Source organism: Chelonoidis abingdonii, chromosome 1 (assembly GCF_003597395.2).
Source record: "Chelonoidis abingdonii isolate Lonesome George chromosome 1, CheloAbing_2.0, whole genome shotgun sequence".
Taxonomy (NCBI): Eukaryota; Metazoa; Chordata; order Testudines; family Testudinidae; genus Chelonoidis; species Chelonoidis abingdonii.
In genome coordinates this window covers 229,967,099-229,980,792 of record NC_133769.1, presented here as the reverse complement: position 1 = coordinate 229,980,792, position 13,694 = coordinate 229,967,099, and the positions used below count along the sequence as shown (strand labels likewise).

The window sequence follows — 13,694 nt, the reverse complement described above, 5'->3', positions numbered from 1 at the left end:
GCTTTGAATTGGTGTATCCTGGTCTGTGGCAAGTTTGGTGAGGTTGGGGGTTTGTTTGAAGGCCAGAAGAGGGGGTTTGTGAAAGATTTTTTTCAAGATGTGGCCCCCAGCAGGTAGGGGTTGTAATTGTTTGAGGATATCTCATATGGGTTCCAGTGTGTGGTGATAGGTGACAACTAGGGGTGTGTGTGTGTGTTTTCCCCCACTATTGAATCAGGTTCTCTCAGGTATTTGGGTGGCCTATTCCATGATGTGATCTACTTCTCTGGTGGAATGTCCTTGTTTTGTGCAGGTGGTTTTAAGTGGTTTAAGGTGTATATCATTCACTTTCTCCCACATAGCATATTCTGAGTTATATGAGTGCCTGGCTGAGGCTAACAAATTTCTTGGTGTGTCTGGGGTAGGGACTGGATCTGTAAAGGTAAGTGTGGTGATCCGTGGGTTTCTTGTATATGGATGTCTGTAGTATTCCATTGTTGAGGCTAATCACGATGTCTAGGAAATTGATGCTGGTGTGGGAGCATTCTGAAGAGAGTTTGATGGGTGGGTGGTAGTTGTTGAAGTTGAGATGGAAATTTATGAGGGAGTTTAGGTAGTTTGTTGAGAGGATGAAAATACTGTATCATCAATGTATTTTAGGTATATCATTGGTTTTGTGGTGCATTTTTCCAGTTTTTTTTTCCCTAGAGATGAATCATGAAGAGATTGATATATTGGGGAATGTAAAGTTGTTATGGGTAAGAATGAAACGGGTTAGTGTAGCGATGTGTTTGGGGTGGATATCTGAGGGTTGTCCATTGTCTTGTAGATATATTTGAGGCAGACAGTGAAGCCATCATTGTGAGGGATATTGATGTATAGAGAGGTGACATCCATGATGGCAAGGATGATGTTCTGAGGGAGGTTGTCAGTGTTACAATGTTTCTGAGGAAGTCAGTTGTGTCCTAGAGAGAGCTGGCCCTTTGTATGGCGAATGATTTGAAGATGTTTTCTGTGAGTCCAGATAGTCCTTCAGTAAGAGTGCCATGGCCAGATATGATGGGTTTGCCTGGGTTCCCTTTTTTGTGTATCTTGGGAAACATGTAGAACAGGGGTCAGCAACCTGCAGCACGCTACTGCCTGCCACCTGCCGGGGTCCTGGCCCTGCTCAGCCCCCGTGCCCACCACTCTCTCCTGCGGGGGCAGGAGGCAGAAGCTTGGTCTTGCCGGTGGCCAATCTCCCCGCTCCACTTCTTCCCCCAGCGTGGTGCTTTCCTGTTCTTTCCCCTCCCACTCCCTACCGCTGATCAGCTGCTCACCTTTGCAAGTGGGAGGGACAGCGGAGCCACAGCATGCTCGCTGCTCCGTGGAGGAGGCAGAGAAGAGGTGGGAACGGGCCCCTGGGGAAAGGGATGGAATCAGGGCATATCCCCTTCAGCCCCCTGCCATGAGTACCCCAGCCCTCTGCCCTGACTCCTGAACCCCCCCACACACCCAGCTCTCTGCCCTGACCCTTGCACCCCCTCCACACCTCCAGCCCTCTGCCCTGACCCCTGCACCCACACACATACCCAGCCCCCCAACATCCTATGCCCTGACTCTTGCACTCCCCCACATCCCCACCCCCACCCTGAGCACCAAATGGGAGCTCCTGCACCCCTCCCCACACACATTCCCACCTGCACCCTGGTCCAGGGTCCCAGCTGTTGGCCCTGTTCAGCCTGCTGCCGTTCTGGGGTCTCGGCTGCCAGCCCGTTACCAGCCAGGGTCCCGCAGGCCCTGCTCAGCCCGCTGCCGAACTAGGTGAACGGAACCCCAGGCCGGCAGCGGGCTGAGTGAGCCGGCGGCATAAGATCAGCATTTTAATTTAATTTTAAATTAAGCTTCTTAAACATTTTGAAAACCTTGTTCACTTTACATACAACAATAGTTTAGTTATATAATATAGACTTATAGAGACCTTCTAAAAAACGTTAAAATGTATTACCAGCACACGAAACCCTAAGTTAAAGTGAGTAAGTGAAGAATTGGCACACCACTTCTGAAAGGTTGTCAGCTCCTGATGTAGAAGGTTCCTGGCTAGGTTCTTGGGGGATGATGTTGTAGAGTTTCTTTTGGAGTTGTTTGGGGAAAGGATTTGATGATATCTTTTAAATTCCTATGCGAATTGTGGTGTGGGGTCTTCTTTGAGTTCTTTATAGTAGGTGGTGTCAGAGAGTTGTCCGTTAGCCCCATTGACATAGTCGTCATGGTTGAGGACTATGATGGCGCCTCCTTTGTCTGCTGTTTGATGAGTAGCTGGTGGTTGGATTTCAGGGGCTATATAGCTTTGGTGGAAGTGAGGGTGGAGAGATGGTGGTGGATGTGATGTTTATGAAGGATTTGTCAATTATTTTTTGCTTGAAGCAGTCAATGTAATGATCAACTGAATAGTTTTGTCTGTTGGGGGGTGTCCAGTCAGGTGATTCTTTTTTTTAGGACTTGTCAGTGGGAACATGGTAATTGTGGGTGGTGGTATCTTTGTTGTGAAAGTATTTTTTGTAGTAGAGTTGGAGAAAAAATAATTTTAGTCATCCACATGTTAGTATAGTATCAGGTTCTGTGGTGCGGGAGAAGTTCAGTCCCTTGGCAAATATAGATAATTCATCTCTGGTAAGGTGTAGTCTTGATAAATTAATGATGTTGAGTAGTGTCCATGTGGCAGGTCCTAGCGTCTTGGTTTATCTCAGAAGTCTTTTTTTTTTAACCCACTCTAATTTAATGCAGAGAGAAATATAGCACAGCTATGACTATTAGCATTAAAGTTGGAAAAAATAACTCAGCTACTCTTCTGAATTTCGATTACATTTTGGATTCCTTAGCAAGGAGTACAGAGTAAAGGGGAGATGGTCCTTTAAAAAAAATTCTCCTTGGGTTCCTGGATCTCTTCAACTCTGCATTCACAGTACATATACACATTTTTAATAAAATGTAATAATTAGTGTAGACCACATCTCCACCAACAGGTAGGATAGTGCTGTATCTTTATTTTAGGACTAAGTTGCTGTCTTGTTTTGATATTACGTCCTTGTATCTGGTCAGGAGGTTTATCGAAAGATTCAGTCCTGCATGTGTTTGCTGGAGTTGTTACTTGCAGTGCCCAATAAAATTCTTTTATTTCTATAAGTGAATATTCTGATATTGGCAATCATCTAGTTGGATTGGCTTGAAGATTAGAAGGGAAAAATATTATAAACAGTGCAGTGGACAATTCTGCTTTTGAGTCTATCACATCTTAAACCCCAAAAATGTAGAATTGTACTGTTTGCATGTTGTTTTATATGATTATGTGGACTATGAAAATACATTTTACATCTATTCTCTGCTGTGATCACATAAGAACAAACTGTCATAGAAATGAGTGTGTAAAGGAGAGGAACCGCCTAGGTTTAGTTTTCTAGCAGTCTTACAGTTAATGTGCATAAGAGAAAAATGTTGGCAGAGCACATCATGTTATAAGGACAGCAGAATTTACAAGATTCTGCCTTTTAACCATTATAAATCTGTATGTATGCAGTTCTGATTTTGGGGGCTGCTGCCATTACCCAGTTCTGGCAAACCTGGTCAGTGTTTTAACCCTTAAATAGACCTATATGTGAGCGCTTTCTCTCTCTCTCTCTCTGCTGTCTTTGATTTACTGTCTTGAATTGAAAATACACAAATAAGGCCTGATCCAAAGCTCCTGAGTCTTTCAGTTTCCTTCAGTGGGCTTTTAAACATACCTCTAATGCAGGACTTGAAAAAATTTCTTAGACTCCTATTAGCCAGGGGCTGATGCAAAAGAAGGGGGAGGACTGCCAGCAAGGTCCAAAAAGAAAACCCTGCAGAGAAGGCCAACCCTGCTGTCAGGATTCCTGCCAGACCTCTGCATAGACACTGATTTAGGAGCTCCATTGACTGCTAGCTGCTGTTACAGGAGTGAGGTAGAGTTGGAGTGGTGTCCACTGTTCTACTCCTCCCCTCTCCTCTTGGCTGTTGCTGGATGTGGTGAAAGTTGGTCTGTTGTTCTGCCCCAGCCTGTGGTTCTTTTTTGATGAGGGGTTGCCTCTTCCTTCCTTTCCAACCCCATGCATGAATAGCTACAATGCATGCCTCTGCTTAGAGCTTTGCCAAGCAGGAACAACAGGAGCGCCCGCCCTTTGCATTCCAAAATCATGAAATTGTAAAAATAATAAATTTGGGGTTCTTTTTCTTGGCCTTCTGGTAGTTTTGGAGCATTGGAGGGGGGTGTCACATTTTCAAGTCTTTCTCCACAACTTGAAGGGCTAGAAACTTCCTTTTTCTTTTCAAAAAAGAGAGCTGAAATTTTTCCCATAATCCCCTGACTCCAAGTGCTGAGAGAGTCAGCGTGAAATAGTGAGAGGTGGCAACACTGTGAAATGAAAATGATTCTTATCAATTTTGTAGCTGCCCTTGGGGTTTTTTTCATTCACCATTGTCCACTAGCAGGAGAGAGAAGAATGAGAAAAATACAGCCCCTACTTTATCATTTAACATAGTTTAAAAACACACAGCGCCTCCCCCTTTTTTCCCTTTGCAGTTTCCACTCTTGCAATTCTGCATCTCTGTTGCTGACAAGCCAGAACCCTCAAGCAGTGCCAGAAATATTTTCAACAAAATATATATCCTAGAGACACACAGGACTCCGCATAGAAAACAGTATTTGAGCATGTTTAAAGCTATCCCTAGCCTTTTCTCCAAGGTGTCAGATTATGATACATGAGATCTTCTTCCCCTGTCCTCTGCCTCCAGCCCTGTAACATTTTAAGGCAGCAGTGTGCGGTTTTATTGTGTTTTATACTTTCATCTCCTGCAGTTATCCCTCTTTCCCTCCTGGAGTCTGGATTGCATGCTAAGTCATCACATCACCAATGTAGTGTAATTTTCATCCTGCATTCCCTATTTTTCAATGTCAATTGAACTTGGCAGAGGAATAGAGGGTCATCTTCTGCCCTTACAAGATCATCATTTCCCATGAAACCACAGAAATTTCTGTTTTAAAATGGTCAGATTTCTCTGATTTTTGATTTAATTTGCCATGGATACAAAATGCATTACTGCGTGCCAATATTTTGAGAAGCAACCAGATGGGTGGAAAATATAGTAGGTAAGAAATTTGAAAGTGGCAATTAAACATGGAGCAGAACAGAGGTTTAAAAAAGAGATGCTTTTCCTGGATTTTTCTAATTTACTAACATGAATAGGAAGGTGTTCGTTTCTGAAAACTTGAACTTCCCAAGTGCTGTTACCTGCATTATCTTTATTTTTAGAAATGTTTGTTCTTTACTTTCTGAAACCGGCTGACCTGATTTTTTGTTAGTTCAAGCGCATTTGTTACAGTTTAAATCACTGATGGATTTTTCTGTTTGGAAAGCAAAAATCTCAATAATTGTTTTTATTAATTTGCTTTATCTAGAGCTGGGAAAATAATCAAAAAACCCAACACTCTGTGTATGTGGATGTTTGATTCAAAGAACTTAACAAAATATGAATATTTGTAAATTATTCTCCCGGTTCTAGTTGAGTAAGAGGGGAAAATAACAGAGTAATTTGTTACTAAAATAATAAAGGTTTTTGATAAATTATTGGAATATTATTCTGCCAGCCTTGAATTATTGGCCACTCACATATTTGTAGTGTAACACACTGTGATACCTACATCCCAATACAAAGATTTAAGTCACCGGAGAGGACAGTGAGATCATAATTTTATTTTTATTTTTTTCTGTCTTAGTCTTTTTTTTTTTTTAGCTGTTGGATGTGTTTTATTTGATCTTGGAAGGATTAGATTTTTATTGGTAAATGTTGATTTCACCATACAGACGCAAACCAATGACAAAATATTTCCATCAAGAGAGCCTGAAGAGAAGTTTTGCATATGGTAGCTTCCATGGGGGGAGAGAGAGCATTCAGTGAGTTCACTGCCTGTATGGGAGAGAAAATCTTTTTAAGAAATATGCTAAAATTTTTCTAGGCTCATAAAGGGAAAAGATCGCCGCACTTCTTCTTAACATTTGTTTAGTTAAGATAAGGGATTAGCTTGTCAAAATAAATGTAAAGTTACTTTGATTTTTATTCTTTGCAGCTTATTAGTAAGTTTTCTGGTTCATATTACTGTCACCCAGCTCCAGAGCAGGAGGTGAGGGCTGGGTTTAGGTTTCTTTTTTTTTAGTGGGAAGAAACTGCCAAACTACGCAGTCTTGTGCATGTGCGTTGCTGAGCTACTGATTACTCTTTGTTGTGCTGTTTACTGCAGATTTTGAACGTGCTGTGTAGCACATCCGTAGATCGTCTGATTTATTTTAGGATCTTCAAAGACAAGAAAAGTATGATTAATTTAGGCTGAATGGGGAGCCTTTATCCACGGAGAGCCTTCACAGCCTCACAGTGGAACGTTTCTTAAGTTTATTTTTAGGAAAGTTTGTTTTTATGCTTTTTATTGAGTTTAAACAGTGCAGTGTCTCTTGACCGTGCCATACCCTGTCATTTCACGAAGCTTTGTTTAAAAATGTAAAATGTACTGCCTCCGTTCTTTTTTTATGCTGTGTACTGGAACTTTTTTCTTTGACTGCAGTTAGTTCTTTAGGCCTTTAAATTATCTCTGTTTATAGCTAAATATAAGTTCCCCAGAACTCTTCATATAACACTCACGGATGTATGTACTGTATGTATAGAGTGTACAGCATAATGGAGCAGTTACCCTGAAGTGTGGAAACATTTTATAGCTTTTATGTGATAGGCTTTTTAAAGGCAGTTGCAAATATTATTTTAAGAACGAGATTTATGCAGTGCCTAAAGTATGTTTCTGTTCTGCAGGCCAAGCTATGTTGGTGCAGATGCTTTTGGCAGCCCTGACTCAATGCGGATCCTGGTGACAGCAATGTAAATGTGAATTTCTGCAACGTCTCAGAAGTCCTGTAAAATGGAGGAACTGTACAAGGACACACAAAACCTGCCCATGGATGTTACCAACTCTCCTTCCACGATAGCTAACAACAAGCTAGAAAATGGGGTCGCTCAGCTGATAACTGCTGAAGCCTGGAATATCAACTCCACAGACTTGATGAAGAAAGCACTTTCACCACTTGTGACTGTCCCAGCCCCTTCGATCCTCACCCCACCAGCAGAATCCCAAAGTGGGGTAGCTCTGAAAGTAGCAGCCACAGTGCTCCAGCCAATTTGTTTAGGGGATAGCCCAGTGGTTCTTCCAATACACCTGCAAGTAGCCGGGAGCACCACCCCCCAGATTGCGCCTAATAACAACACTCCATATGTTATGACGACTCAAGGTCCAGTTCCACTACCTGTCCTCTTGGAGCAACATGTGTTTCAACATTTAAATTCTCCATTGGTGTTACCTCAGGGTGCTCCCTGCTCCACAAATCCCATTCACAGCAATCTTTTCCAGGGTTCTTCTGCCCCAGTTGGACAGCCCCAGTTACTGGATCAGAAACCATCCAACCAGACCCAGGAGCCCATTTTACCCCCAGTGTTTCAGACACCAGGATTTGCTGCAGTTCTTCAGGATTTGTTTCCTCCACAGAGCACCTTAGGTTCCTCACCCTGTCAGCCACCCCCGGATTACTCCTCTGTTCCACCCCAGGCCTTCAGTTCCCCTCTATCTCCACTGGTACCCCCAGCCACCCTCCTAGTGCCATATCCTGTGATTGTCCCCTTGCCAGTCCCAGTCCCTATCCCGATCCCCATCCCCATTCCTGTGCCTCACGGCGCTGAATCCAAGGTCAACCCAGACTACCCCAAGCCACCGTTGTTTACCCTGTATTCCTGCAAAGGCACCCAAACCCCTCTGGAGAAAGAAGAATCCAAACCCTTTGATTTCATCCACCATAGGGAATTTGCCCAGCTGAATCGTCACACAGTCATCAAGATGAACAATGAGAACGAGGCCCTGGACCTTTCCATGAAAATGATGCCCTCGCTAAAGGCAAGTGAGGTCAGTTCCCAGCTCTCCCCTGAAGATGGTGCTTTAGATTTGTCGATTGCTTCCTACAGGAAGACAGGCAGTGCCGGGGTCCATGCTGAGGCAGCTAATGCAATTTGCTCTGGATCTGTGATGGACAGTGGTGCTCACTCCATGATGGATAAACTCTCCAGTGCAACAGTCCCCTTTGCCCATCCCAAACCTCATGAAGCCTCTGCCAAGATCGACAGCAGAATGACTGGTAGCAATTCGGCCGAGCTCCTGAGACAGCAGCAAAAGTGGCTGGTGGACCAGACTGGCAGAGCAGCCTGTGAGCCCAAGGCTGGGAATAATATTGAGATTGTGAGCACTTCACAGACTGCCAAAGTAATAGTCTCTGTCAAAGATGCTGTGCCCACAATTTTTTGTGGCAAGATTAAAGGCCTCTCGGGAGTATCCACCAAAAACTTCTCTTTCAAAAGGGACATGCCCCAGGACTCTGTTCTGCCGTGTTACGATGTGAAGAACCAGCCAGAGCCTAGGGATAATGCAGAAGCACTTAGGAAACCAATCAAAAACAGGAGTGTAAAGTTAAAGAAAATGAACTCCCAGGAGATACACATTCTTCCAATCAAAAAGCAACGGCTCGCTGCCTTCTTTCCAAGAAAGTAAATTATGGGTTTTTAGACTTTTTAAATATAATTATTATTATGAAAAATAAAAAAGATGCACTTGTCTTAAAATGCATTTAAAACTTTAAACTATCTTTGTAAGTTATTTTGGGGAAAGCGGGAGAGGATTGGATGTAGATTTCCTGTAAAGCTGAGGGAGGGGAGTTCTGTTTGTTTTATTGATTTTTGACTTTTCATGAAAAACTAAATAAAAAGCAACCTATTTTTCAAGCGGATTGCACATTTTTGCAGCTTTAATGGAATAATGGATGAGTGAGAGGGGTAAGAGCTATTTTCACTGCCATAAAGTGCTTTGATGATGTAATTCTTAGCAATGGGTACAATGGAAACTTCAAAATAAATGTTTGTATGTGGTAACTGATTGTGGTTATTTTGTCATTTATTAATTGCTTTCATTATCGGGGAAGATTTGCCAGAAGTCTGTAAACTGTAACGCACTACAAGTTTATCTTTGTTATAGCCCTGAAATGTTAAGGTGACCAGGCTAAGAAAAATTATATTGCCCCATAGCACCATTAGAGAGAACCTCTGAACAGCCACTAATGATGTGTTTTAACTATCTTCAATAAAAATGATAGCAGAAGATCGCTGTTATACTCTGGCATGAGTCCAATGCACAGAAAATACTAGCTTTATGATTACAAATAAATATAGATTTGTTTTTAAATACAAAATAAACACTAATGATGATTTTAATGAAATATAAAAGTCAGAGGAATTTGGTTGCCACTGGGTGAGGAAAAGTCGCATAATTTTTCCCAGCCTGAATATAGATATATGGAAAAGTTGTTCGTTGTAAGTTTGACCATGTCTTGATGGCTGAAATCAATGCACATGAAAGAGTAGAACAATGTAACTTTCCAACATTACAGTGTAAAAGCCGCCACGTGAATGGAGAACTGTGAATGTAAACTTAAAATAAAAACCTGATAGGTGACAGTTGCGCTTGTATGTGAAAATGGGCTGGAGCTGTGTTATTGCATGGCTGCTTCTGAATGTACGTCTTGCAGTTAAAATATATCCAGCTGTTAGAGGGAACACGAGTGTGGGAAAGTATTCTGATGGGTGTCACAGTTTTAGTGCAAGGCCCCCTTGCAGTTTAGAAGGTTATTTTTTAGTTGTTCATAGCATGTGCTCCCACAACAGCGCTGGCTCCATTGAAATAAACATGAGATTGTAAACAAGCGAGCAGGGGTCTGCATCAGGTTTACTGGTCCTTACTCTGCAGGGTTGCAGCCAGCCTCTCTACCGCCAGTCTGCTCAGTCATTCTGCAGTTTTTTTAATTAATTCCTGAGCACTGAGGCAAAGACTCTCAAAAGTTAGGCACCATTTTAAGGCACTGGCCTTTCTCCCCATCTCCAAATACTGAGCACCCAGAAGGACAGTGCCTTAAGATGATTTTAGGAAAATCTTGACCCAACCATGTACTACTTAAAAATAATATAGATGTTGCATTTTCATTAGTTAGGTAAGGAATCCTTTTTGGCTCTAATACCTTTTCCTTGGCTAGAGTATTGCTGCTGGTGGTGCTTTATCTTCGATGCTATCTTGCTTTCTGTGGGTGCCAGGAGCTTCAACATTCAGGACATGTTAGTGCAATATGTATGCTTGTTTTGTAATAAGTATCTTCCTTTTTTTTTTTTTTTAAGCTAGCCTTTTACTTTTTCTAAGGCTGGTTAAATGGAAAGTGTACAAAATAGTTTGAAGGATCAGCCACTCAGTTAATGTTTATCGATTCTCTTTTATTGGCTATCTGCAAATACTTTGCTTTCTTCCCCCTTGGATACAGTTTTCATTAAATAAGAGAGGTGGATCTTGTGATTTTTTGCAGTGTGCAGAAATAGGAGTTATGTTGTGTGGTATGAATGCTCTTTCCAATTGCTGCTTGCTCCCTTCATGTTTTAGGTTGGACATTTTCAAAGCACCAAGATCTTCTGAAAATTTTGCTCATTCCAACTGGGAGATTTTTAAAGAGGAAAGTCACAGAATCAGCTTCTGAAACATTTAGTTCTCAAATAATGCACAGAAAAATAATCGGTGAAAAGAAACATGTATCAGATCAGTGGTACTTTCATATAGACCACGTGACCCTTGTTAAATACTGTACTTGATTTCAAGTGAGTGAGTCCTAGCCATCAAATTCCACCTCTTGACTCCAGTAATTCCTCTTAGCCATTGTGTTAGCAGTGCCGATCCTCTTTGCAGCCTGGTTAAAGAGGACTATGGTAACATGGACTACACTGGTTCACTTACATTGGTTTCCAGCTGGCTTATAGCAATGTAGCTTGCTTCACTCTCAGTGGTTGTGCACACAGGAAGTTTGGTCACCAAATTAAGCTAAATCAGTTTAAGCCGGTTGTAAATCATTGTGTGTGTCCATACAGAATTTTGACGAAATCAGCTTAAAATCAATTTTAGTTAAACTGGTGCAATTTGTGTGTGTAGAAAAAGCTGTAAGAGCATAGGATGTCTGCCAAGAATGATTTAAAAATCTAAACAGCGGAAATGTGACAACCACATCTGATATTAAATGAAAGACATTTTTCAAAATCCCTTTTAAAATATACCTGTTGCTTATCTGCAGCCCTCAGGGTGAAATGGCCTGTTTGCAAGTCTATGATGATTTTTTTTTTTTTAATTACCAGATTGCCCTGAGTTAATCACTGACGTACCTGCTGTTACAGTTGCTTACAAACCAGCAGGAGCAGCTCAACTGGATCACTTGCAAGTGGGCTGACAGGAGAGGAGTTCCCATGTTAAACTGCCTTGCCCTCAATGTTATTTTTTAAGCTACAGCCTCAGGTGGTGATGTTTGGAAGAGCATCTGACCCAACAGTAAGGGTTATTGCAGGCCACTTTATCCCCTCATAATCGGTCTGGTTTTAATCTGCGAAGGATACCATCTTAAATAAAAAAAGGAGAGAAGCTCCTGTCATACTTGCATTATTTTGAGGAAACTACACTATGTTCCAGGATCTTTCTTTTCCCTCCTCCTACCAGAAGTGTTCCAAAGCATGAGTAAAAGCAGTATGCATTGTACTCCTGGGGAATTCGCCCCCCCCAATTAAAAATTCTGTGCACAATATTTTAGAATTCTGCATATTTTATATTGTGTTATTTTGACAGTCATTCCAGTTTCAATTATTTTGGTCATTTCTTTCAAAATACCTGTCAGCAAGTATGTTAACAATACAAACAGCAGCAAAAAGGAGAAGTGAGTTAAAGAAACCCCTATAATAACCCAGGTGGGGGCCCCCCAGAGCCCAGAAAACTCATATCTCCCAGTCCCCCAGAGACGAGCCATGGGGCAGCCCCTGGCTCAGACACCAGATACCCCTCCCTTCCAGAGCCCAACCGTGGAGCAGCCCCCAGGCACCAGTGGCCCACCCCCAAGCCTTTACTCCACCCAGCTTCTTTACTGTCCCACCAGGGGACATGGTGTGGTGTGGTGCAGCCCTGCCCTTCCTCATGCTTTGCCAGAGTCATCTGGGTCTCCCAGGCCCTCTCCTGTCCCTGGGAGAATGAGGATAAAAGAGCGTGCAGCCTCCTGCCCAGCCAGTCTGGGTGCTCCGCTCTCTGCAAACTGGGCTCTGCAGAGTCCAGTGGCCCTTTGCAGTGGCCAGAAATTCTGTGGGGCAAACAGGGAATTCTGCAAAATTCTGCATTGCACAGTGGTGCAGAATTCCCCCAGGAATAAAATTGTTAGCATGGGGGGAGGGGTAGCCACAAAACAAGGCATTTAATTATTCACACCCCCACCACATCTCTTTAGTAGCAATTACAGTGTTAGTATATTGGTCCATTAATTATTGAGAGTGACATTTTAAATATGTCTAAAACTTTTGCATGGAACCAGGAAGCAGAGCTGTAGTGCTGATATATGTGGGGTTCCATTTCTGGTAGCTGTTAATGGAGACATTTGTGCCTTTGTGAAATTGGAATGAAAGTCATTCCATCAGCATGGCAGGAGAAGGTGGTTTTCTGAGATGCCTGTCTCTGTCTGCATCCTATTTAAGCTCTTAGAAGGTATCAGCCTGTGTTCTGACCAGCAATAGGCGCTCTCTCCCTTGGAGCCTGTGTGCATTTCTGGACATTTTTCCTTCCTCATTTTTCATCCTCTTGCCTTTTAATTCCTCTCTTCAAATTTTCAAGTAGATGCCATCACTCAGAGAAGGCCGTAGGTTAGGGCTTGCCTGCCCACGGAAATTAGTGTGGCTTAAGTTAGGGTGTGAATGTAAAGCACATTACCTACTCCATACTAAATTGCCATGTGGCCATTCTTAGTCTGCACTGAGTGCCTTTGTGTGCTTTAGCTGAATACACTTTGGAAGTGTAGGCTCCAAAGGCACAGACAGTGCAGAGTAAGCGTGTCCACACAGCCCTTTAGTATGGAGTAGCTAGCTACGCCAGCCTTTTTCCTGGACGAACCCTTATCAGTAAAGCATGTTTTAGGGCCTGAAAAAACTGGGGGTTGGGCTCTGTTACTAGCTTCAACAGTTGGGGTCTGGCACTGAGTGTGCTTTGGCCCACTGAGTCTTAGCCTGAAGCAGGCTTTTTGACTCTCTTTGGGGAATGTAGCTGCCTTGGAGATTCATTAAGTGGATAGGGAGTCTTCAAGGTAACTTCTACCCAAACTGTTAATGGCCAGTAGATCAAGGCTAGGCTCCTATATTCAGGCAATGGTGCAATGTGTTCATGCCTCCTTTTGCTGAGTAGTAAATGTGCTGTGCTTGAGCTTCAGCTTCCAGATAATGTTCATATTCATTCTACAGTAGAGTAAGTGAGGTGGCCTAATCACTCAGGCGGATGAAGGTGGCAAGGTCTTAACTGCAGAAAAAAAAAACTATTTTTCTGGGCAAAGATAGTACGAAGCCTTCCTTGCCATGTATGTGATGGGGAATCCACCAGGATTGTGCGGATACTGTAGAAGAGTGTCATGGTGGCCTTGCAATCTATGAATCTAAGTGCAGAATGGTAAAGAGCTATTTGACTGACTTACACTGGCAGCCAGACCAGCTGATCCCTATTTGCTTCAACCCAGCATCTGAAAAGGGTTATGATG

The 13,694-nt window shown here is 42.7% G+C and overlaps 1 protein-coding gene across 1 annotated transcript in view; it reads left to right on the top strand.

Moving 5' to 3' along the window:
* Positions 1–9,507, top strand: part of RAI2 (retinoic acid induced 2) — a 63,101-nt gene extending 53,594 nt beyond the window's left edge. The window contains exon 2 of the mRNA XM_032763419.1: positions 6,835–9,507. Within this exon, the coding sequence (XP_032619310.1) occupies positions 6,941–8,611 (1,671 nt within the window). The 5' untranslated portion in view covers positions 6,835–6,940 and the 3' untranslated portion in view covers positions 8,612–9,507. The remainder of the gene's footprint in view (positions 1–6,834) is intronic.
* The last annotated feature ends 4,187 nt before the right edge of the window (positions 9,508–13,694 follow it).